Here is a 26,304-nt window from a genome sequence, read left to right as displayed (position 1 = left end):
GGATCAAACCCAGGCCTTCTGCATTCAAAGGACATACTCTAACCTATTGAGAGGTCTCTCTGGCCTCCAAATACCAGTTCTATCATACAAAAATGTAAATAATAATGTGAGGGTTACTACTGAGAGGATTAAATGAGCTATTATGTACAAACTGATTTAGACAAGAGAATTTGTTTTGGTTTTTGGTTTTTTGGGGATTTTTTTTTTTTTTGGTTTGGGGGCCATACCCAGCAAAGCTCAGCAGTTAAGGTTGGCTGTGCACTCAGAATTAGTCCTGCCGGGAAGGGACCAAAGGGAATGCCAGGGAAAGAATTTGGGTCAGCATCATGCAAGACAAGAGCCCTGCTTGCTGTACTATCCTTCTGGCCCCTAAGAGAATGTTTTTTAAATATCAGCTTATATTTTAATTATTGTTATGCTATCAAAAATCAACATTTCTTGTGAAGTTGAATACTGTGTCTTTTTTTAACCACTGGTGAAATCATGTTCTGATTATCTCATTTCCTTAAAGTACCATGGCTTCTAATAAACTGGTCCTTCTATACGAATGAGCATAAAAAATATCCACAGATCTTTAGATCCCTAGACCCAATCTGAAAGTTCAGTGGATAAATGGTTAAACATATAATTGGGAGTCTCAAGTAACAGCAAAGGGCCAATGAGTGAAATAGAGAGCAGACCAGAGAATCAGTAATACAGCCTACTGCGCACACACAGCCTGGTAACACACACGGTCCATGCCACGACCACCCTGGCCTCCCGGAAGCTTCATAGGAACACCCAACTGGCTGTTTTCACAGTGGCTCTCGTCCTACTTATTTATTCTCCTAGACAGTAAGAAACTTGGGGAAAATAAGACATTTTAACAACTAAAAAACCCCATGAGCTCTCTTTAAAGGCTCTAAAAGAGAAAATGCTTGTGGATGGGTATTACTGACAATATTATAGCCTACTTCTTTGAGAAACCAAGAGACTTACATTCTGATCCCAACCACATTGAGATAAGTCAGTCCATTTCTACATCTATGGAAATAAGCTGCCTTTTTCGTGGCAGGAGAATTAATTTCTTACAAAGCTGCTGACGCAAATGCTGACTTACTCTGAAAACTTACTCTGGGGAACAAAAATTATAGCATCTCCAAAGGCTCCTTAAAAATATAGACATGAGGGGGCCAGAGCTATAGTACAGTGGGTAGAGTACTTCCTACAGGATGGGGCCAACCTCGGTTCAATCACTGGCACCCCATATGGTCCACTGAGCTTGCCAAGAGTGATCCTGGAGTGCAGAACCAGGAGTAATCTCTGAGCACTTCCAGGTGTGGCCCAAAAACAAAAGGGGAGGAAATATATATTTTATATATATGATTTATTTTATTTATATATTATATACATATTGATATATAAAATATACTTTACATATATTTTATATATATTGACATATATAAAATATATTTTATATATGTGAAGTTTTAAAAAATTTCACAGGCACTGTAATTTGAAATGCAACAGCTATTTCCCAATTCTTGGAATTAAATGTTACACTACAGGTAATGATTATTAAGGCTCTCATATGAAGTATTCTCACACATAACAAGACTGAAAAAATACTGGATAATTTTAGTGATCAAAAACTGATGAAATCCTTCTTGAGAGTTCAGCTTTTTGGCACTGTGTGACAATCCCCAGGATGATGACTGTCACACCCTTGAAAAAAAGGCAAAGAAAAGAAGAGACCAAAACAAAATACTGCCTGCTTCTTATAACTTCTTATCTGAAAAGCAATAAAGAGCCAAAGCAAACAAATTAAGAGGCCAAAGCTGGGCTCTCCCTGAAGTGCGCCTAAGACCTCAGTGCTAAGAGCAGACTCCCCACAAATGAATATTAACCTCCATTTTGAAAAGCCACATGGAGATTAATACTAACAACAATAACTGATGTCTACTGAGGTTTTGAATATTGGTAAATGGTCTTATTTCAGTCTCTGGACAACTCTAGGAGCTAAGTGATTAATATTCTCTTCCCCACTTATAAATGAAGAAAAAGAATGATCATCCCCTAATTACTCAGCTACTTTCTGGTGGAGTCGGGATTCGGACCCCAATACTGAAACCGTAGAGTTTCTCCTTACTCCTGCTAATTGTTCTTTCCATCTCTTCTCTTTACCAAACAAATAATGTACAGCATTTCTCCGAAGATGAGAAATGCTATCCAACTAAATATAACACAAAACTGGACCAAAAGCCAGTAAGATATTTTAAGAATATATTATATTCTTCCATGGTTCTTTGCCAATCTGGTTTGGATTAAATATGATGATACACGTAAGTCTTTAGCCAAATGTCTGGCATGAAATACTTATAACTGTTAGCTACTAGCAGTAATTTAACTGCCTATAATTACTATTATAGGATTCATGTTCTTTTACAAATTCAGGCCTAGACAATTGGCAAAAACTTTCCAGTAAGTATCTCAACTTCTGCAAATCCATTCTATGATGCTTACTCTTTCCTCCTTTGAAGGTCAATGTTTTGACATAGTTTATTTGGAGTGGACTATTTCAGTAATTCACATAATTGCCCAGTAAAAGAATAAAGTTAATTCCCTTTTCCCCCCAGACTATCAACACAGCATTTGTTCTGTTTAATGTCACTTTGGATTACTAAGAGACATAAAACTCTCCAAACATAAACATCATTAAATAAAAACCTATTCAAGCAGAATATAAAACACACTGAAGAGTCATCATTAATTCCTTAAAGTTTCTCTTTGGTTGTTTTTTGTTTGTTTGTTTCTGTTTTTGCTTTTGAAACAACTCCACCCAAAATTCAGAGCACAGACACTCAAGTACAGATGAAAACAATCAACCCAAAATGAGCAACAAAAGCAAATCGCCTTGGGCATCAGTGTGCTGGGTTTACATGGATCAAGTACTTGCTGGTTTAAAGGCTGAATCATCTTGACTTTATTTATACTGCATCCTAAAATATTGTGTTTTCGTGTTATAAATATGATTCAACCTTGTAAAAATCACAGATCTGGAAGGACAGAGGCACGCACACACATATGTGAAGATGTGTGTGTGTGTGTGTGTGTGTGTGTATTTAAAGTATCTGAGCATCCACGAGCACAAGGCATACATTTCAATCAAAAATGGCTTTGCAGCCTTAATAGACATCATTCACAGCGCCCCAGGATTCCGATCTCAACTCTCACCAGCCTTTAAGTCTGCTTTGGGTACAGAATCACAGGACTAGAGAGCTGGGAAATTCAGAGAGAACAAAAACAGGCCCGATCATTTCAAATGAACCAGAACAGTTATTCCCCGTGGGTATGATATTTATAGAGAAAGAAAAGTCAGTACAGCATGAAGGGAAGAACATGGATGGTCAAACCAGCTTAAGTCTGTATCCTGCTTCCCCCTAATCGCTGTGCAACCTTGGGCAAGTTATTTCAAGTATCTGGGCCTAAATTCCCCATGATATTTACCTCGGGGTGCTGTTTCTGGGATTAAATGAGATGACTTCTTGCAGGTTCCTGGGCTAAATCCCTTATTTAAAACCAAAGCTCTAGTCAGTGAGCCCAGGGTCTACACTTTGACCTTAATACAAATTTTGTTCTGTCCCTGCAAGGAAATCCTGCTAGAGATACTCTGTTCTGTGTTGCAGGATTATAAATCACATGTGAGGTGTTGAGAGTGGAAAGATGTCCTGATCAAAAGCTTCCATTAAATAAGAGTGCACTGCATTCCCTCCAGGAGTTTGTATTTTCATGAACTGTCATAGAAATGCACACAACAAAGAAAACATGCTAAATTATCAACTGCTAAAGCAACAGGCTCAAAGTCATTAAAAATACCCAGAACTGAAATGTTCTTGTGTAAAATTGATACATGTCTATATATTATTATTACGATAAACATAATTCCAAGGTAATACCATAAAACTGGAAAATGCGGAACAAAAATCATTCTCCATTTACATCAATATTTTAAAGAATCTTTCCACTTAAGGCATCCTGCATTACATCCTCCTGGATGTAAGCAGGGAACAACTTAGCATATTGTTCATGATAACCTTTGTCTCCTATATAACAGACATCACGGTCACGGTCACGGTCCTCCCGTTGTTCATCGATTTGCTCGAGCGGGCCCAGTAACGTCTCCATTGGAGACTTTGTTGTTACTGTGTTTGGCATATCGAATACGTCATGGATAGCTTGCCAGACATCAGTGTTTAAAATAAACGCTCAGACCACCCTTGAAAGCTTCATAAGGAAGTCCACACATTGCCCAGCGTGGTTCTTACAAAGTTTCTCAGAACACTTATCTGCTTATCCCCACTTTGGACAGTTTCACATATAATAAGTAAATTCAGAAAATGGATACCATCTTTTAGTTTTCAGATTTAGAAACACACACACACACACACACACACACACACACACACACACACACACACACACACGGTCCAGGACTGTCTCCATTAAATCACATTAACTCTGGCTCTATGTGAAGAAAGAGCAGTGGACAAACGCTAGGGCTAATGGTATGGAGAAAGCGTGTCCTGGTTCGTGTTTCCTGGGCTTTCCCTCCAGAGTGTGGAATGAAGTCCAAGGCTAACAACAGTCACCTTGCATGTCTAAAACCAGCAGCTCGCCCCGAGTATACTCATAGGTCCAGTGAGAGAATGCCAACATCAGCTCCTCCAAGGTGCTGCTGGGGGCGATTTCATCACCATTGTTATTGTTATACTTCCGAAACTCCCCAGTCATATACTTCTCAATGGTTAGCCACTGGTTAGCTGAATGGCAGTAGATTAATAGGACTTCCAGGAACCTGTGAGGGGGGAAAAAGAAGCCATTGAACCCCACAAAGCAGCAAAAGCAGGACTTATATTTTGCCAGTCAGCAACAGAGAAGATGACCTAACTCTGTCTCATGCAACCTCAATGCACAAGGTCTCTGGTATCTACAGAGAGGACAGAACGCAATGGTGTATTATTTCCCATGCTGACCACCTCCCTTCACTTTGAGAAACTTTCCAACCCTTTTATGAGTTCTGGATTCATCTTTTCTTTCTGTGCTCTATAAAGTTCCTTGTAAATAAAACAATAAAACTTTGCTGCAAGTTCTCAACACCAGATTATGATCTGTCTTGCTAAATGAATGCAAGTGGGTGGAGGCTCTCAAGAGAAAGTTACTAGAGTTTGTTCTTCTAAACTTCCTAAATTCTATACCATATTTAACAGAGAAATCATGCAGAAAATAGAAATGGGCTGCTACCATCATGTCCCCAGACCCTGGATACACTATTTCAAGTAATTAAGGTGTAATTCCTGGCCTCTGCCTGAACTTCTTTGGCTGCTTGCTCACATGAATTAGGTTAGTAAAGCAAAAATATCCCTGAAAGGTTAAAATGTGTATTAACAATCTCCAGAGCTATAGAAGGCATAACCCTCCAAAATAAGGTGATGGGGAAATTCCCACCGGCTTGCAGTTTCTCACAATTAACAAGGATGAGAAGAGATTGATAGGTATTTCGACTTAAAAGGGGGGCCAAGAGTGCCAACATTTCCTCACCTTGGTGTGTAGGGAATGGTTTGTGGTTTTACTTGGTTGAAGGTATAGATGAGTTTTTGAGCAGCTCTCTGTTGCTGAATTTCCTACAAAATAAGGAGTGTGTCACATGCCTATTATTAGTGACCAAGATAAATAGGAGTTTCCCAAATGTGCTTTCTAGCCTTATTCAGCTCACATCTCTTTCCACTGCAAGAATAAAAAATTCACAGGACAAAAAAATCAAAGACAGAGGAGAGGTTAGGGCACTTGCTTTGGCTGTGGCAGATTCCAGGTTGATCCTCAGCACCAAACAGGGTGCCCTGTGAACACTGCCAGGAGTGGCTTCCTGAGCACACAGTAAACCCTGGACGCTGCTGGGTATGACCTCGCAAGAAACAATAAACTCCCCCCAAAAGCACAAAACACCACCACTTCCAAGAAGAACATGCAATTGTAGACTGAACTCTGCTTCTTCTGGTCTCCAGGCCCCTGACTTACCCTGAGGCAGAGATGAAGCACAGTACTCTCCTGGAAGATGTTGTGCCATGTTTCCACAACCTCTGGAAGAAAGGACTTCACGATAAAAACCTGCCCAGGCTTAAGAATGTCCTCCTCGGACCAGGTGCTGATGACTTTCATGGCTCTGCGGAGTCCACCATCCATCTCCTCTCGAGACAGCACCTGGATCATGGCCGTTCTCCCTTGCTGGGACCAAGAAGACATGCTCTTATCAAGGTTCAGTGGGGAACTCTCCTCCAGCCGATAGACAGTCACTTCTTCCCCTGCTGCAAAGACAAGGGTGGGCGGGACACTCAGCCACATCCTGATCTGGGACCCAGGCAGCAGACTGATTAGCACCTTGTACTCAGCTGGGCCTGGTGGCAATGCAGGACACCATGCATTGAAGGCCTGGTCCCACACACTAGTTCACCTTCGCAAATGATCAGAAGAGAAGGAGAAGGTTTTGCTGTCATTTATTGATGTTCCTTCAGGGGAGCAACACTAAAAAGCATCGGATGCAGCATAAGCATTTAGTTGTTCTTTCATGGTAATGAGAAACAACCATCAAAGTCATGGTGATGAGCTTTTCTTGTTAAAGACAAATACTTCTAAAGAAATACTTTTAATCCGAGGTTTGTTGTGACATTATTTATAGTACCTAAGGAATCTCATGAGACCTTTTCTCCCTAATTAGATCTTCCTTGACATTTCTGTGCTGCCCCCAAAATGCAGTATATCTATTGTGTACTCTAATACACATGCATGTGATATATGTAAACTTTATACATTTTTTTAAATCGTCTTAATGTCAGAAGCAACAGCATCCTCATTGAGAGTGCACGGTTTCATTCAGTTGGTGTTAGGCAGGAACAGGATCATATCTCAAAACCTTTCCATCCTTTGTGCCTTTGGACAAGTTACCTAAATCCTTGCTCTCCTCATCAGTAAAATGGGCATGAAAATAACATTTGTTTAAGGTAAAGGTAAAGGCCCTCCCGTTGATCGTCGATTTGCTCGAGCGGGCCCAGTAACGTCTCCATTGGAGACTTTGTTGTTACTGTGTCTGGCATATCGAATACTCTCGGTAGCTTGCCGGGCTCTCCGAGAGGGGCGGAGGAATCGAACTCGGGTCGGCCATGTTGGCCGCTTGTAAGGCGAACGCCCTACCCGCTGTGCTATCGCTCCAGCCCAACATTTGTTTAGGGCTTGGGAAAGATTAAATGTGCCAGTTTAGCCAGAGTGAATTAAAACATCACAGACAAAATCCTTTTAAAAAGATTTCAGACACAAAATATTCTTTAATGGCTATACAGTATCCACTACCTGTGGTATAGAGAGTAATTTTTGTTATTGTTGTTGGGGGGGAGCACACCTGGCAATGCTTAGGGTTTACTCCTGGCTCTGAGCTCATGAATTACTCCTGGTGGCACGCAGGGGAGTATATGGGATGTTGAGGATCAAACCCAAGTTCAAAGCATGCAAGGCAAACACCTTGTCCAGTATATATCACTCCAGCCCTACAGTACAGAGAAAAATTCTTGTTCAACCCAGACTCCACCTAATAGTGTTTCCTCACAAGAGAAGTTAGATTTTTTACACAAAAGTCTAACCAGGCTGTGATCGTCTCCTTAAATCTCTGTTTCACATCACTTTGTATACAATAACTGTTGGTTTGTCAGAAAAGGAATCCATCCATTTCACTCTTGCATTTAATATTTTAACAGAAAACATTCATAATACACTAAGTCATGTATTTTCAAATATTTATTCTTAATGCCCAGATGAATGCCACAGAGGCTTTCTTTAGAGTTCTAAATACCTGGAGGATAAAGAGAGGTTCTACGAGCTGCAAAGGGAGTAGAAGCATTGGCATCAATTAACAGAAACCATCAGATCTGGATTCTTCTGAAGAGAGTGGGAGGGAGGGAGATCTAAGACAAATGGTGGAGACCTTTATTATATTGCCAACTTGTGGGACAAAGAAAACTCTGATCGCCTTAGCTAATGCAAGCAACTTTTCTGTATTTCTCCAGTCTTTAAAAATAGCATTTGATCTCTGAATGGAGAGCAATTAATTTATAGGACACATACAAAAACAAGACACAAAGGATGTCTTTTCAGATGCCTGTTAACTTTCCTGATATTGACATTTATCACTTTCTTTGTTTATTATGCACGCTTGGTTGGTTCTTTTCCTTCCTACTTACTTCCAGGCTTAAATCAGCACATGTCAGGTGCAACTTTATTGCTTTCCTCTTAATTGCTGCTCATTATAGGTCCCATCCCCAAAGTCATAGATTTTGACCTTCAATGCTGGCCAGGGAGTTAGCCAGAATTTGTTTTCGGAACGTAATTTCACTCCATTACAACTACTGGCAAAAACAAACAAACAAAAAATTCAACTAAATGATGCAAAATGGCTCCTTCTCTCATTTCCTCTGACACTAGACCTGTGCCCTGCCACAGTCTCAAGAAGGTAGAAATGGCACTCACCAAACAACTGGATTGGTGTAAATGGTATGGTCTGAGAAAGCCTCATTAAATTGTTCCTTTCAATGGCTGCAAACAAAAACAGAATTACTATTTCAGGCATGCATCTAAGGGCTGAGTTTATAGGAAACCTCCCCCACACCAGTAAACTCATCAAATGCCTAAGAATTTCACTTCAAGGACCCCTTCTTTTTGCCTTTACTGGAAATATAAACTATAAGTGCTGGAAGGATAATACAGCAATAAGGTGCTTGTCTTGCACACTGCTGATCCTGATTTGACCACTGTCATGACAAACAGTCCCTCAAACCCCTCCCAAGTGACCTCTCAGCACAGTCAGGGGTAAGTCCTGAGCACCACCAGGGATAGCCCAGATCTCCCTGTCACCCCTAAATATGAACGCTAATTCAGTTTTAAAATAAAACTATTCTAAACCAAAAGGCTATCTCAGTTTGGGGAAAGATTACATGAGGTTATATATAAATCGCATGGCCTGCAGTCAAACTATCAGCTCTAATACCGAATCACACACTAATCCATACCTATGTGAACTTCATTTTAAAGGATATTTTAATCTGTGGTATTTCTCCGTTTGGGGCTTTTTCCCCCTTTCCCTAGAGAAAATCTAACGCACAGTGGACTGTGGGGACCTCTACTGTCAGTTTTGCACAGTTCACCTCCGTATCCCAGAGAGTTAAAGAGCAGTTTTAATTAGAATTTTCTGCTTCAAATCTCCTCTCAGAAAAGATCAGAGTCAATAGGAGTTACAGTATTCCTCACTGGAGACTTTAAGTTGACAGATGAAGTCAAAATAATAGATTACTGCTAAGCTGAAAATCCTAGTTTATCAGAGCCTGGAATACGGAGTTTGGAAACCACTGAAACTCTATTCACTAGAGGAGAATTAAGGGTAAGGAAATCTAGTGACTGGATCTCAAACATATGAACTTGATATAATAATAATAATGATAATTACACATCAATATGCTCTTAATCATGTGCTGAGCTCTCGATTGTGTAAATGGCGTGCTCATGAATTATCTCATCTAACACTGTCAGCATCGACCCCCAAAAGACCTCACAGTGGCACCCAGAGAACTGTTGTTATCTTGCCTTGCATTTCAAAATGTTTTCCTCTTAACTCTCTGCTAGCCCTTGGGCAGATTGTTTCTCAGAAAAGGCAAGTAAAGAATTATTCCCACACAGAGGGACAACTTAAGCATTGCGAAGGGACATTGTTTCAGAGAGTCAAATCTCTTAACAATTCAATATCCTTGCAAGCTGTCCTTTTCATGAACTGACTCATTCAATGACTTTGTTCACTGATGACCCAGAAAAGGTGAAAAATCCTTTCCCTAAAGAGTTAGTAGGAGGTCCTAGACTGGCTTTCAACTTGGAAGGAGTTTTCAGATCTCAAAGTTATTTTTTTTTAAATTTTTTTATTAGTAAATCACCATGAGGTACAGTTACAGACTTACAAACTTTTATGCTTGTGTTTCAGTCATACAATGATCGAATACCCATCCCTCCACCAGTGCCCATTTTCCACCACCAATGGTCCCAGCATCCCTCCCATAGCCCCCACTCCATCCCCTCCACCTCACCCCGACTCTGTGGCAGGCATTCCCTTTCAGGCTCTCTCTCCTTTTGGGTGTTGTAGTTTGCAATAGAGGTGCTGAGTGGCCATCATGTTCATTCTATAGTCTACTTTCAGCCCGCATCTCACATCTCAAGCAGGCCCTCCTAACACCCTTTACTTGGTGGTCCCTTCTCTATCTGAGCTGCCTTTTCCCCCATAATGTGAGGCTGGCTCCTAAACTATGGAGTAATCCTCCTGGTACTTATCTCTACTATTCTTGGGTGTTAGTTTCTCATTCTGTTACTATATATTCCACAAATGAGTGCAATCTGTCTATGTCTGTCCCTCTCTCAAAGTCATCTTTTATCCTTCATAATTTAAAAATTCCCAATACAAACAGTCTTCCCCACCTCCCCTATCAAAATTCTCTTAAATCCTAACAACTTTGTTTTCTCAAGTTAATGGCAAGGTAAAAATCTGAATGTGTCACTCATCAAAGTTCACGGCTTTCCAAATAGGAAACCACACTAATTCTAGAGAATTCACCTATGTTTCTTGTTCACAGGTGCAAAATCACAGACATTTTGCTCAGCTGACATGTCTATGTTCACAAGCATCCTACCTGAATAATGATGTTGAGACTCTTGTGGGCTTTTTAAGGAGGCAGAGATTTCTGAAATTACAGAGAAGATTGGCATTTTAATTATGGGACTAGAGATAAATAAATGCTGATGAATACTATATTGGCTTCAAAGTTATTATTGAACGGGTTAATCAGAACAGCTTCTCAGGATTCAAAAAGGATTGCCTAATATCCTTTATCCGCATCATTGGGCCTGGTATCCTGACAGCTTCCAATCATCAATGTAATATCTCCAAACATATTTATATGGGGAATTGAAGAGAGACAGGTAATATTAGCTTCAAAGATGTATTTTCTCTGAACCAATTACACTTCCGAGTTGCGGGAGGCACTCAGATGCCCATCACACTTCCTGACATCCCAGAAGCACAATCCTCTCTGCTCCCTACCAAGGCACAGTACCCATATAAAGATGTTATTAATACGAAGTTATTAGCAGACTACTTCACTGACCTAAAATGACAACCAAATGATGAAAACACATTAAGATTGTAGAGCAGAAACAAAAGGGTAGAGAATGGGAAAGCAAGGGATTTGTTTGGTTACAGGGCTGCGTGCTAGGAACACCCACTGCAAGTGTAACTGGTTCTCTCTGTCTTCCCAAATCCTAAATTGCAAGTCTCCAGAGAAATCCTTAGCAGGAGCTTTCCATTTCATAAAAAAAAAAATCAAAATTAAAGTAGAGAACTTTGGTCTCCTGGTGGCAACTGCACTACACCTAGAAGCATCAGGGGCCTAATGAGCCCAATTTCATAGATCTCTCCAGCTTCTTACTGCTGGATAAGGGAAGGAACATAGAGCTCTCTTCCTTTGGGAGTGCTTGATGAAAAAGCAAGATCCACAGAAAAGACTGAGTTCATTAAATAATTAAATTGTTTTTAAAAAGTATTTGTCTTCCATTCTAGATCGTGTTAGGAGTGACAGATGTGAATATGAAGTTGTTTTTGGACTAGGGAAAGGCAAATAGGAAATACTGGGTGGAGACAGACATGTAAACTATTAAGCACAACACAATTTTCTGAGTAATCAAATAGAGGCATATGCAGAGGCTCATGGATCCTTTATAGAAAAACTATGTATAATAAGTAGACTGTGGGCATCTGAGTCTGATAAAGCTTGTGCTTCTATCCTGATTTTATCATTTAAGGAACTGTGAGGCCTCGTTCACATTCCTTCAACACATACTTATTGAATATCTTCTAGGTGCCAAGCATTGGTCTGTGAGCAAGAAAAGGAATAGTAATGAACAGAGAGCCTCCGGCTACATTCTAGCAAAAGGCAACGGAAAATAAAATGAAAAGAGTAAAGCCATGGTAAATACAGCGTACTCCATTATGGATTCAATTAAGAAGATGAGAAAGTATGGAAGACAGGGAGGTGACTGTTTTCTATGGGATGATTAGGCAAGACCTCTTTAATAAAGTGAAATCTAAGCATAGATCTGAAGAATAAGTGAGTGGTATGGGGTGCATTATGCGGATGAATGATTATCCGAGGCAGGACTAGCAGCAGGAACCAACACCCCGAGGCAGGACCACGCTTGCTGTGCTAATGAGGGGAAAGTGGATGGAGTGGACTGTGATGATGAGAGAAAATGCAGTTGAGGAGTCAGACCGGGCGGGCAGATCGATAGGGTCCTTTACACCGCTTGCACTGTCCTTTCTCGGGGTGAGATGGAACCCCGTCGGAATAGTAGAGTGGCTCTTTGACTCCATTTAAAATGGTTATTCTGGCTGCTCTCTGAAGAAAACACTTAGAAAGGAATAGTTCGGAAGTAGAACTGTGATGAAAGTGGTATGTGGAGATAGCAAAGTGATTATATTATTGGGATGTTTTGAAGGGTTTACTCTGGGTGTGCAAGGAAAACGAGAGTCAGGTCTGTTTAGACTTTGGCCTCCACAGGAGGATGGATGAAGTTCCTGTTTTCCTGCCATGAGTGAAGAGGGAGGTCAAACCACTCACTAATATTTGTTTAGACACCCCCAGAGAGGCCATATTCTGAAGGGAAGAAATACAACCACAGTGAAAAGAGCAAAATAAAAAAGGGAAAAAAATACAAATGTACATTTTTAATTGGGGAAAATCAAAAGCTTTAAGGGCAAAAGCAGTAGAATAGATGAAAACGGTTTGCAAAGACAGGAGTAGGATGGTGTGGAGTTGAAGTCAAAGTTGATAGATAAAAGTTGGCGGGGTAAGGGGGTTGGAACGATAGTACAGAAGGTAGGGCATTCGCCCTGCACGTGGCCTACCCAGGTTCGATTCCCAGCTTCCCATCTGATACTCGGAGCACCACCAGGAGTAATTCCTGAGTGCAGAGACAGGAGTAACCTCTGAGTATCACCGGGTGTGACCCAAAAAGCAAAAAAAAAAAAAAAAAAAAAAAAAGTTGGTTTGCAAAAGAGGCAATGGGTGACAATCATGTAAGTCTGTAACTGTACCTCATGATGGCTCACTATTAAAAATTTTTTAAAAATAAAAAATAAAAAAAGAAAAGAAAAAGAGAAAAATAAAATAATTAAGTCTGAGGAGGATGTGTGTATGGAGAAATTTTAGAATACTTTCAGTTTCTACTTTGTTATTCCTGAATATTCAAAAAAGAACTTTTGCACTCATTAAAAAATAAAATCATTTTAATGAAATAAAATTAGATTCATTAAAATAAAAAAAAAAGTTGGCGGGGTAAGAAGGGGATCATATTGAGATCCTCCCTGTGGGTGGAAGAGTGGAAGAGTAGGATGCTGTCAGAGATACCCAGTTCCAGTCAACAAAGAAACAGAGAAGTCTGAGGAGAGTCTCCGAAATTAGAAAACAGATAGAAAGGTCCACATCGAATGGCATGCGTTTGGTGAGGACTAAGGTCATGTGACCTGAAAGATGCGCTGAGTTTCAGTGGAGTAATAGGGACAGACTCCGGAAGTCAGAGAGCAAATGTGAGTGTTTTTCGAGTTGGCACTAACGGACAAGGGCTGTAATTTGAAAGTGAAGGCAAGTTCAGTAAAATGATGGGTTTTTTCCCCCTTATGTCTTAGAAAATGACTTCATTTTTTTTATAGTTGGAGAAGAGGAATTGCAAAGAACAAGACTACAGAAGAGGATAGAGCCCAATCGAGAGGTCAAGAACTTACAGAACAGGGGTTTGCCTTGCACGCGGCAGACCCAGGTTCGATTCCCAGCATCCCATATGGTCCCCTGAGCACCGCCAGGAGTAATTCCTGAGTGCAGAGCCAGGAGTAACCCCTGTGCATCGCCAGGTGTGACCCAAAAAGGAAAAAAAAAAGAACTTATAGAACAGAACTTATAAACTGTGTGAAATCTGAGGACAGCTTATGCAGCTGCGGTCTTCAACCACCAGTTCCTCAGACCATTGTGGGTCCACAGGTGTGGGAAGGCTGAAGAGCACTGGCGCAGAGTGCCTCCAACAGGGAATTCCGTTATATGGAGTTTCCTACTTAGCCAGGTGGCATACTGAGATCTAGTAAAACCAAGAGGAAAAGGTTTCACATGCATTCATATGAATAAAATAACACTCAGTGAGCAATAAATGTAAAAATATGCATTCAGTGATTGTGTTTTCATTCAGCCAAAAAACATCAAAAAATTAGATGATTCCAAAAAATTTTAAAGCTGACATCACTCCTGATTTGTCTTCAATTTTCTTTTCTCCTGAATTTTCTATTTTGTATACTAGACAAAAATCACAAAGAAACTGCAAGAACCACAAAAACGACAAGAGAAAAAGTCTTGTAAGCAAGATTTTTTTAAAAACTAAAGTATTTAATATAATTTAATATAAAATCTTACTGTTAACGCCATTTGAACTTCTCAACCTGTGTGAAAAAGGTAAAGTCATTTAGATACTGCTTTAAGTCTTACAATAATCAAAACAGGAAAAGTATATGAAATAGTAAGAGCAGACTTCTACATGTACACAACTGTATACATGCACATCAATTTCTTTGAAAGAGAATTATCCGTTACATATGACCTCTAACTTTATCAATAAAGAGATAGTTCAAAGCCCTACAATTATTTTCATAGGAAAATGAACATCATATATGCATGTAATTCATTTACCATAGGTGCCCTAAGCTAACTCAAAAGAAGTTGTTTTTTGTTTTTAATTAGCGATGTGATCACACACATATATAAGATTTAACTGTGTTTATGTTGTTCTGGATCAATTAAACTAAAGGGGTCCTGAACTATGCAAAGTAGATACCTACAAATGAGTCTATGAATGTCTCGGACAAGCCTACAAACAAGCTTCATTAGCCCACGTGGCCCCTAAATGTTCACAGGCTGAAATTAGTTCTCTTTAAATTGTTACTTGCCCTGCTCAAGTGCACAAGTGGCCATGGGCAAGTCTGAATAAATGCATTCAAAGAATATCTCCAGTATTTAGGGTCCTTAGGGAAGAAAGTACAATTACAATTATTGTTTAATTTCATGCTGCAATAACCCACAACTCTGCATGAGCACAAACTACTGAACCTTTGGGGGGTGGGGGGTGTTGTGAGGGGGAGTCATATTTACTTCCAGTCTAGAGGCAAGCGCGCATGGAGAGACCCTGGTGAGAGTTTCCAGAAAAAAAGGCCACGTCAAATAGAACTGACTGCAGACCAAAAGTCACTTTCTACCTGCTTGGTATTAACTGGCCCTTTGTAAAACAGTTGGTTTGGGATTCTGCTCCCAGAACTGTGTAAACAAATTGGTAATATAACTGGGAAAGTCTCGAAAATGCAGACATAATACAGTCATCTCTGCTTAACTGATTTTTAAATATTATTATCTAAATAAATAATATTTCAGGAGTAAGCTCGAGTCTACATCTGACCATCTGAGTCATGTTTTCTCTCTTCCTGTTTTCCATTCTCTCTGAGTCTCAGCACTCCTCTGGGTTATGCTTTGACAAATACAAGTTAATTTTAAAAAAACTAAAAAGACCAATTTCATAAGAAAATTTAAAAAAATGGAATGGGGGCACCAGAACTATTTTTTAAACTCACATAAAAGACATAATACGGCTCTGTCTTTTTTTCTTAGGTTAAGACAGATGAGTTTCAGCTCTTCGTTGCAAATTGTGTTGATCTTATCTATCAGAAAGGATTTAATAGTCATTATTGCATCTGTGCTTGGCTCTGCTTTACTTTTCTTGTTATGTTATATTTTGTGCATGCCTGAGATGGAACGCACAAAATATCAGGTCATCCATGTGGAACACAGTCACTCTACCACTAAGTCTACTGCAGAATCCACCATGGAATCTACCACTGAGTCACGCGTGCTTTCTGTTTGCTGTGTCTTGTTTGACCTTGAAAAGACAAATGTTTAACTTTTTGTAGTAGCACATTTCATTATATTCTTAAAGGGCAATGAGGCGCTATCTTATTACCAGAAACAGGAAAACCTGGAAAATAAATTATTTTCAATCTTGCTAACAAAGGAAATAAACTGTCATCGGACACACACTTTTTTTTTCCTCTCTTCTGACCAAATTAAATCTTTGTTCCCATCAGTTCAAAAGATAGAAGCTAATGATGCTTAAAGTCAAACATTTAGAAATACTCACGGGGAATTCCGATTGAGGTTGGTGCTCCAAGAATTCCACAAAGAGCTTTTGCTCATATCCTGAGCAGAAGAAAAGGTCATTACATATTCATCCAATATTCTTCCAACCCAAACTTCGAATGTTTGCAAACACACTCTTAAGAGGACATAGTTCTTTTATCCACCTCTTTTAACTAAGTTTTTAACAGTTATGGAAGTAACACTGGTTTACAAAAAAAAAAAATGTGTTGTTTTAACCTGGAGCAGAGCAGGGAGTGAGGTAGAAGGGAACATGAGATAATGGTGAGGGAAACTGGAATCACAGTGGACAGACAGGTTTAGTGTTCAGCAACTATGAAATAATAACCATGTTATCATGTGAACTATAATGCATCAATACAAAAAATAAATGTTTGGGACTGTTTTACTACTACAGGTTCACACTTCTTCAAATGTCAATTATTTTTTATTATAGTTTCTAATAGTTTTAGAGTAAATTATTGTTTTTTGAAAACTAGTATATTCCAGCTATGCTAGCCACTATACCACCAACGCTGGAGCGATAGCACAGCGGTAGGGCGCCTGCCTTGTGCGCAGCCAGCCCGGCCGAGCTGGTTTTGATTCCTCCGCCCCTCTCGGAGAGCCTGGCAAGCTACCCAGAGTATTCAATATGCCAAACACAGTAACAAGAAGTCTCACAATGGAGATGTTACTGGGCCTGCTCGAGCAAATCGATGAACAACGAGAGGACAGTACATTCCAGAATTACTCTAGGAATCAAAAATTTTACTTTTTTTAATGCATTCTCAAAAAAAGCCTCTTGGGTTTTTAATCTAATCTCTTTGGATGACATTGACTTCATTTTAGGGATAAAACTATTGAAGCTTATAGGATGATAGAAACGTATACAAATAAGAAAATATGCATAAATGTTTTGAAATCTAAGGAGTGTCAGGATGTGAACACTGATCCCTGCCTACCCTCAAGTCACCTTATATATCACTATCAAAAATGTCACAAGTTACCTCCATACTATCTGATGTTATCAGTGCTGTGTACCTACGTGCAAATTAGTATTCAGTTCTCAACTTAAAATAAATAATGTTCAAACTGACACCAAAATTAGTCTTCTTGGATTAGTTTTAATAGATCACACTTCCCACGTGGCAAAACAGGTACATAACAACAGCTATTACAGAAAACAGATTGCAAAGGCAGAGAATCTCAGCATTGGAGAAACACTGTATGTCCTTTGCTTGCGTTGCCCAAATCCTTCCCAGCACATCTGCAGAAAGGTTTGCTCAACCTGTTTGACTAGCCACACTGAGAAACTTTCTAGTTTCAAAAATAAACCATACTATCCTTTTAAAATTTGAACGCTAAAAATTCCTCTTCAGATTGGGCTAAGATTATCTCTAGTAACTTCTAGATGCTGAATCTAGCTATCTCTTAAAAAGGATATTTAAAATATCTTATATTTCCTCCACATCGCAATGTTCATATATTTGAAAATGTTTATATGTTTTAATTCCTAGATTCTCTTTCTCCCATGCTAAAGGGGAAATATAAATTGCCTAGAGAAAAACAATGAGAAGTGAATAAAGTGAGAGGAGATGAAAAGATTAGAGATTCTCAATCGTAAATTCAAAACAAAGATTTAAGAGTAAAGATTTAAATGTTATGCCAACTCAAAGTGGAAACTAATTAAGGGGCATTAAATTGAAACAATCAAGGAGTTGAACAAACACTGTTGGTGTGAATGTGGTTTTATTGCTTTTTGGTTTTGTTTATGTTGCTTACAAGATTACACATGTTTCAGGAGTGCAATTTCACACCTCCTTCAAATAATATTACCACACTGTACCATTACCAAAGAACCAAAAGCATCCACCACAGTCCACTGGGCCCCCTCCCTACTTCAACTGCTCAGTGACTTTACCTCATGAGGCCGCTTTGTATAATCACTGACTGGTACTGCATGCCGTTCAGTTTCTTTGGCTTTAATTTTTTGATATATATAAGGTTCCAGACCTTGTTAAAAAGAAGAAATAATTAGGGAATAGTTAACATATGCTGTACATTCAAGTCTCAGTTCCCAAATGAAAGATCTGAACACAGGGCATTCATCTCTGAGTTTCAATTTTCACTCCCTTTCTCCTTCCAGTGGCTTTTAGCAAGAAATTCTTGTCCTTTCTCAAGTGGTTGGAAGCTATATTCTATTTCTATTCAAAACTTACTTATAAATGTGCAACAGTTTATACTCTAAATCAATGTTAAAAAGTAAATTATCCATAAACTGTCCTCCAATAGAATATTATATATATATAATTTTTTTAACTTTAGGTATTATGGTTTACAATACCAGACTGTTCACCTCCTTCCACCAGTGCCCCAGTGTCTCCCTTGCTCATCCAATTTTACCCCTCTCCTCCCCTATGGTAAGAGACCTTTGGAGAATCTGTTACACCCTCCTTTGTTTCTTTATATCCCACTTATGAGAGCGATCATTGTCTGTCCTTATCCTTTTGACCAAGGCTAGGGATATCTTCAAGGATTCAACACCATCAGACAAGTAAATGGTAGCTAAGATAAATTAAAGGGACTACATTAAACTAAGAAACTTCTGCAGTTAAAAAAGAAGTGATGATCAGAAAAAAATAGACACCCCACAGACTGGGAGAAAAATACGTCTCCATCACTCATCTGCTAAATGCTTAATATCCAAGGTACATAAAGCATTGGTAGAACTTAATAAGAAAAAAAAACTCAACCCCATCCAAAATGTTGTGGGGGAAAAGATGAACAGAAACATCCTCAAAGGTGTACAGATGGTTAACGGGTATATCAAAAATGCTCTGCAGAGGGCTAGAGTGATAGCACAGTGGGTAGGGCGTTTGCCTTGCACGTGGCCGACCCAGGTTCGATTCCCAGCATCCCATACGGTCCCCCAAGCACCGCTGGGACTAATTCCTGAGTGCATGAGCTAGGAGTAACCCCTGTGCATAGTCGGGTGTGACCCAAAAAGCCAAAAAGAAAAAAGAAAAAGGCTCAGCAACACTTATCATCAGGGAAATGCAAATCAAAACAACAATGGGATATCATCTCACACCAGTGAGCCTGACATACTTCTCACACAGAACAAAAACAACCAATGTTATGTGAATGTCAGGAATGGGGGACCTTCATTTTTGCTAGGGTAAATGCTATTTGGTCCAGACCTTCTGGAAAATTATATAGGCATTTCTCAAAAAAACTAGGAATTGAGCTTCCACATGACCCAGCAATTCCAGTTCTTGGCATCTTCCCTAAGGGCCCAAAAACTTCATTCAGGAAAGACACTCACACTCCTGTGTTCATTGCAGCACTATTCACAATAGACAATATCTGGAAGCAAGCCACCAAAATCAAGTGACTAAACAAAGGAACTGCGATACATATATGCAATGAAATACTATTCAGTTGCAAAAGATGAAATCATGCAATTGACTGCTACATGGATGAATCTGGAGAGGATCATGTTGAATGAGGTTAGAAAAATTAAATTTTTCAAGAAACTTTCACACTCATACTTCTTTGACCCTATTGTTCATTTTTTTCAAAATACATCAAATTTTAGTTACAAATTATTAGTAATTGACTTTTAACAACTGCATGATGGATCACAATTGGCTTCTTTAAGAACAACCAGAAGATAAAATGGAATGCAAGCAAACTGATTTAATTCTGAGCCCTTTCTTAAAAAGTGTAACGAGAATTATCATCTTTTTATACATACTACCCACAGAACCATTGGTATATAACAAGCATCCAATTTTTTTTAATAAACACTTGTTTGATGAATTCCTAGAATAATACTAAAAATACCTGATTAATATATGTTTATTATTGTCTAATTTGTATTTTTTTAATTTTTATTTTCTATTTTTAATAGTTTCCCCAATGATTTTGTGTTTAAAAAATACAACTGCTGGGGGTATGGTGCCGCCAGCAGGTCAATCTACACCTGTGAGGCAAGTCATCAGCAGCCTGATGGCGCCTTCAGACTTCCAGATACCCCAATATTACTGCTGTGCCTTTAGCCAGACCCCAAAAACTTGGGGCAAAGTTTACCAAGAAAGTAAACAGCCAAAAGTTAGGTATGTGGGAAACATCCACAAACCACCTCCGGCTCAGCTATATAATTGGAGGCATGGCCTTTCTGGTTCCTGATTGAACTGCTTAACACCATGATCCCAGAAACTCAGAAACAAATCTCGAAACCCAGCAGCTTTTGACAAAAATGCGTCTGGTCCCTGCAGTAGGTTACCAGTGCTGGGCCAACCCAGGTGGGAATAGGTTTCGTGCCTTGCCCTGTTCCCAGTGGCCGCCATCCTCCAGAGGCCACTGAACAGTCAGGTTTGGGCCCCCCAGTGACGAGACACGCAGGACCTCACGGGATGGGGGTGGAGCCGGTCCTGTTCTCACCACCCCAACGAGACCCCAAGTCATCGCCCACAAACGGCTTTTCTGAAAGGCTCCTGATCAAGCTGCTTAACCGCCATGATCCCAGAGACTCAGGAGCAAATCTCAGAGCCCAACAGGTTTTGGCAGAAATCCCTCCAGTTTTAATGTTAAAATTTCGGAATTTCAATATCACTTGGCCCTACTGCAGTCACACAACATCATATGTTATTCACAACCAGCAATAGAACACAAATTGTCTATGGTTGCCTTTTCAGCATATCTGAGTGTTAGGGTAAAATCTCAAATAATAATGGTGGGTCTGGTGTCAAAATATTGAATGTGATCAAAGTAGAGAGAGAGTAATGTGGAAATCATCTGCCCCTCAGGTAAGGGGAGGGTGTGGAATGGGGGTATACTGGGGTTTTGGGTGGTGGAGAATGGGCACTTGTGAAGGTATGGGTGTTTCATTGTATGACCGAGACTTAGACCCGAAAGCTTTGTAACTGCTCTCACTGTGATTCAATAAATAAAATTATAAAAAATGAAAAAAAAGTAAGGTGGAGTTCATGCACAATTCAATCAGCTAATCAGTGGCTAAATAAAGAGCAGTACTCCTACATTAGAAAAATACAACTGCAAAGATCCCATTGCAACTACAAAATTTCATATATGACATTTCATATCATAAAATTATATAAACATGATTTCATTGATAGCAGTATTGTAATGAAAATACAAGTTAATCCACAAGAAGAAAACATCCAACCCCATCCAAAAATGGGGCAATGAAACGAACAGAAACTTTCTCAAAGAAGAAATCCGAATGGCAAAAAAGCACATGAGAAAATGCTCTACATCATTAATCATCAGGGAGATGCAGATCAAAACCACAATGAGATACCATCTCACACCTCAGAGACTGGCCCACATTCAAAAGAACAAAAGCAACCGATGCTGGCGTGGATGTGGCGAGAAAGGGACACTCCTTCACTGTTGGTGGGAATGTCCACTGGTTCAGCCCTTCTGGAAAACAGTATGGACGATTCTCAAAAAATTAGAAATTGAGCTCCCATTTGACCCAGCAATACCACTCCTGGGAATATACCCCAGAGAGGCAAAAATGTATAGTCGAAGTGACATCTGCACTTGTTTGTTCATTGCAGCACTCTTTACAATAGCCAGAAACTGGAAGAAACCTGAATGCCCAAGAACAGATGACTGGTTAAAGAAACTTTGGTACATCTACACAATGGAGTACTATGTAGCTCTTAGAAAAGATGAAGTCATGAAATTTACATACAAGTGGTACAATATGGAAAGTATCATGCTAAGCGAAATGAGTCAGAAAGAGAGGGATAGACATAGAAAGATTGCATTCATCTGGGGGATATAAAGTAACAAAGTATGAGATTAATACCCAAGAATAGCTGAGATCAGCACCAGGAGGATTACTCCATAACTTAGAGGCCAGCCGGGTATCCTAGAGGAAAGGGCAGTTCAGATAGAGAAGGGAGCCCCAAATAAAGGATGTTTGGAGGATCCTCCCAGGAGGGGAGATGCATGTCGAAAGTAGACTATGGACTGAACATGTTTGCCACTCAATGCCTCTTTTGCAGACCACAACACCCAAAAGGAGAGAGAGAACACAGGGGATTGCCCTGCCACAGAGACAGGGGGGACAGGGGGATGGGGGTGGGAGGGATATTATCCATGGTGGTGGAAAATGGGCACTGGTGGAGGGATGGGTATCTGATCATTGTACAATTGAAACCAAAGCACAAAAAAATTGTAAATTTACAACTGTAAAAAAAATAAAATAAAATAAAGGGAAAAAAATAAAATACAAGTTAAAATAAAAGTTTCTTTTTAATATTTCCACAGAACCATGCTTTTTGTCTTTAGAGAAAACTACTAAATTATCTCCCAACCCTTAAACATTTTTGTTTTTATTTCAATTATGCTTTGTGTTTGCTTGTTTTTGTTTGGGGGACATACCCAGCAGTACTCAGGGCTTACTTCTGGCTCTGCTCTCTGAAATCACTCCTGGCACAGCTCAGGGGACCACATCTAGTGCCAAAGATCAAACCCGGGTTGGTAATATGCAAGGCAAACACCTTACCCGCTGCACTGTCTCCCAGGATGTTAGTTATTCTTAACTCTGATGCATTTTCACAATATATGAGTCTCCACTCAGGATATAATAGTTCAAGGATTTGGGCCTCCTTTCCTCATAGGACTAGTCAGACACTTGGAGTCAGTTATTTCTTGGTTTATTTTCTGATCATCAATTTCTTTCCTAGAGCCTTCCTGCTACCTGCATTTTTTTCTGTATGGAGTTCATAAAAAAAAAATCTCAGAAAATGTGGGGCTAGGGTATGTGTAAAATGAGTGATTTGGGTCAAAAATGTACACATTCCAGTTGTAAGATTAAATAAGTCTTGGGGGTTTAATGAACAGCCTTGTGATACAGTTAATAAGGTTTTGTATATTTGAAATTTGCTTAGAGAACAGATCTTAAAATTTCTCATCACAAAAAGAAATTGTAACTTTATGTGGGATGAATGTTAAGAAGGGTTATAATGGTAACCATTTCATAGTATATACATATACAAATAATTATACTGTACATCTAAAATTGAATGCAATGTTATAGGCAAATTAAAGCATAATAAAAATAATAAGTAAAAACTGTATACTACAATAACAGTATTGATTAGAAAATATATGAAGTGTAATGTATATAACATGCATATTATATACATATGCTTTTATGATTACAATATTTATATTTGATGCTGAAATCATATCTTTACAGTAGGATTTGATTTATTCAAAGTCACAGGCCTTAGTAAATTGTATGTTTTAAGACAAAACATTTAAGCTCTTGAATCATAACTTCAAATTGAGAGGGGGTCTAAATTAATTTTTTTATCTCTTAAAGCATACAGTTTCTATGATTATCAGGAATTTAAAAGACAACTAAGTTCTATTTAAAATATAAATCAGAGTTACTTAAACACTTAGCATTAACATTTGGTTAAAGCTAAATATATCATTTACTTTTTCAAGGGGTGTTCTGTGTGTGTTTGCATGTGCCTGCATGTGTGCGTATGTGTGTCTATGTGTGTGTGTCTCACATAACTGATATATTAAATTGTCCCCCGGTTAAAAATAACTGAATACAAGAGAAGCACTGTTGTATGGAAATACAGTAAATCATATTTAAATACAGCATACTCAGAGCTGATTCCTGGCTCTGTGTTCAGAAATTACTCTTGATGTGGTTTGGTGGACCATATGCAGTACTGGGGATTAAACCTGAATTTACAAAGCTTAAAAGCAAGTGTCCTACCCATTGTACTATCTCTAACCCCTTGAGTTTATCATTTTAAATAACTGTCTTTATGAAAAATTTTGTCTATGAAAACTCTAATCACATTAGTTACTTCTGTTTGAAAATTATAATTTTTATTATCTAAAGCAAAAAGTTCAAAGCTCCGATTATTGCTCTCAATTATGTTCATAATCTATCCTCATCTTACCTAACTAGCTTATTTTACAATGTATGTTTAACTAGTAGTCTCCATTCTTGGCTTGCTTATCCATTTTACCTCCTCTATAAATTCCATATTACTGAGTTTAAGGGATGTTTTCCAATGGAATTAATACCCTGTTCAGCAGTAGTAAGTAACCAACCAAAACCCTATCCACTGAGTTCTGTAAACATCAATGTCATGTGAACCTTAGTACTTTACAAATTTAGACAACTCCTGTCCCATTAAATCAAATAAACGAATACACTCTAAACCAAGTTCAACAGTTTTGTGTGTAAGCTAGAATGCAAATATTAATATTTCTTTTATAATCTGACAACTATTCAAGCAAATAAAAATTTTTGTTTTAAAAATTAAAAAGAGAAGAGAGCTATTTTCCTAAAATAAATAACTGAAATGTATTGTTACCCTTTCATTTCTTTATCTCCATTTGGTAAAACAGGAAGAACCAAGCGAGATCTAAAGACAGGAGCCTGAGAAAACACTACCAGAGTTTTGGGAATGGTCCAGATTATTGTCTATTACATACTTATCTGACTAAACTTGGACACTGTTAGCCAGTTCTTGCTGTACATCTCTTCGTCTGAGACGAGTTTATCTCCTGACTCTGAATTCAGCTGGTCACTTTGAGAGCAGGTATTGACTGTTATGACCTAGAGAGAAAGACACTTGTTTGGAATACTGTAATAATGCAAAATATTTGAGATAACATTAATAGTGGTACCATGACAAAGATACATGGCTGTTAATAATGGTAAGATATTAGAATCACCAGGAAACACTGTAAACTCCTGTATCGAATGCTGGTAGAACACAAGCATCTAGTTGCTTTTTGTATTTGTAGTCATGATTAAGAACCAAAGTGAGTTACAATCCCTTTTGAGGTGTGTATCAGAATTGTCTAGGACTTGCATGGAACTACCCATTGCTGAGTCCCACCCTATAAACTTATTCAGTACATCTGGAATGAATGAGGATTTTAATTTCTTGACAAGTTCCCTGCTGCCAGTAATCCTGTTGATAGAAGACCATACTTTCAGAATCACTGATACAGAGACAACAAAACCAGAAACTTAAGAACTCAAAAGAATTTGTACGGGAATTCTGGCTCTCCTTTAGAAACCACGTGAACTTGAACAAATCACTCAACGTCTCTTGAGCCCTATTCCACTGATCGTTTTTAAAAAGAAGCTAATGATACAGTTGCCCTATGAGACTCCCAGGGAAAAAAAGAAGTGGGTCAAATTTATGAACTATAAAGCCATGAAATAATACAAGGCATTATGATTTGAGCTCAGTTTTAATCCCTAATTGAACTCTGGTCATTTTAACTATGAACTAAATATCAGTGAGAAATCAATTCAGTGAAATCCAGTGAAATAAATTTCAGTAAAAAATGAATGAAACCCTTTGTTCTTTAAAGAAGACAAAAACAAACTGGTAAACAGTAAACAGAGTAGACACGAATAAAAGAAAAAAAACAATTTCTCAAGTATTAGGTGAGGTCAAGGATGGGGCTTAAGTGATAGGAGTAAGTACTTTGCATGGAAAAGGTCCTGGGAGTCTCATAGGACAACTGCATCATTAGCTTCTTTTTACAAACGATCAGTAGAATAGGGCTCAAGAGACGTTGAGTGATTTGTTCAAGTTCACGTGCCACATGTGGCAACCAATAGGCAAAGCATAGGCCTAAACCTTTGAACACACATCAACAACAGCAAATAAGTTATCAAAGTATAAAATGTTACTAAATAAAACTGCTGGGACACTCAAACTCCTGGTGGGAATGTGAAATGGTACAACCAGTTTGAAAAAGAATTTTGAGGATTTCTTCTCAAATACTGTGTGACTCTGGCTTTCCCCTGCTAAATATCTACCTAGGGGAGATTAAAACAATGCACAACACAAGATTTGTATACATATCCGACAAGGGGTTGATATCAAGGATCATATAAAGTACTGGTTGAACTCCACAAGGAGAAAACATCCAA

At 38.8% G+C, this 26,304-nt stretch overlaps 1 protein-coding gene across 1 annotated transcript in view; it reads right to left on the bottom strand.

Moving 5' to 3' along the window:
• The window catches only part of TRPM6 (transient receptor potential cation channel subfamily M member 6), a 140,926-nt gene that overhangs the window by 13,162 nt on the left and 101,460 nt on the right, over positions 1-26,304 (bottom strand). The window contains exons 27-35 of the mRNA XM_056118745.1: positions 24,843-24,966; positions 18,256-18,347; positions 16,339-16,397; positions 14,571-14,596; positions 10,749-10,799; positions 8,551-8,616; positions 6,055-6,341; positions 5,578-5,660; positions 4,629-4,834 (exon numbers count right to left, since the gene is read on the bottom strand). Coding sequence (XP_055974720.1) covers positions 4,629-4,834; positions 5,578-5,660; positions 6,055-6,341; positions 8,551-8,616; positions 10,749-10,799; positions 14,571-14,596; positions 16,339-16,397; positions 18,256-18,347; positions 24,843-24,966 — 994 coding nt within the window. The remainder of the gene's footprint in view (positions 1-4,628; positions 4,835-5,577; positions 5,661-6,054; positions 6,342-8,550; positions 8,617-10,748; positions 10,800-14,570; positions 14,597-16,338; positions 16,398-18,255; positions 18,348-24,842; positions 24,967-26,304) is intronic.

This window comes from Sorex fumeus, unplaced genomic scaffold (assembly GCF_029834395.1).
Source record: "Sorex fumeus unplaced genomic scaffold, SorFum_2.1 ptg000038l, whole genome shotgun sequence".
Taxonomy (NCBI): Eukaryota; Metazoa; Chordata; class Mammalia; order Eulipotyphla; family Soricidae; genus Sorex; species Sorex fumeus.
The sequence above is the reverse complement of the archived record's forward strand: the minus strand, read 5'-3'. Positions and strand labels throughout refer to the sequence as shown.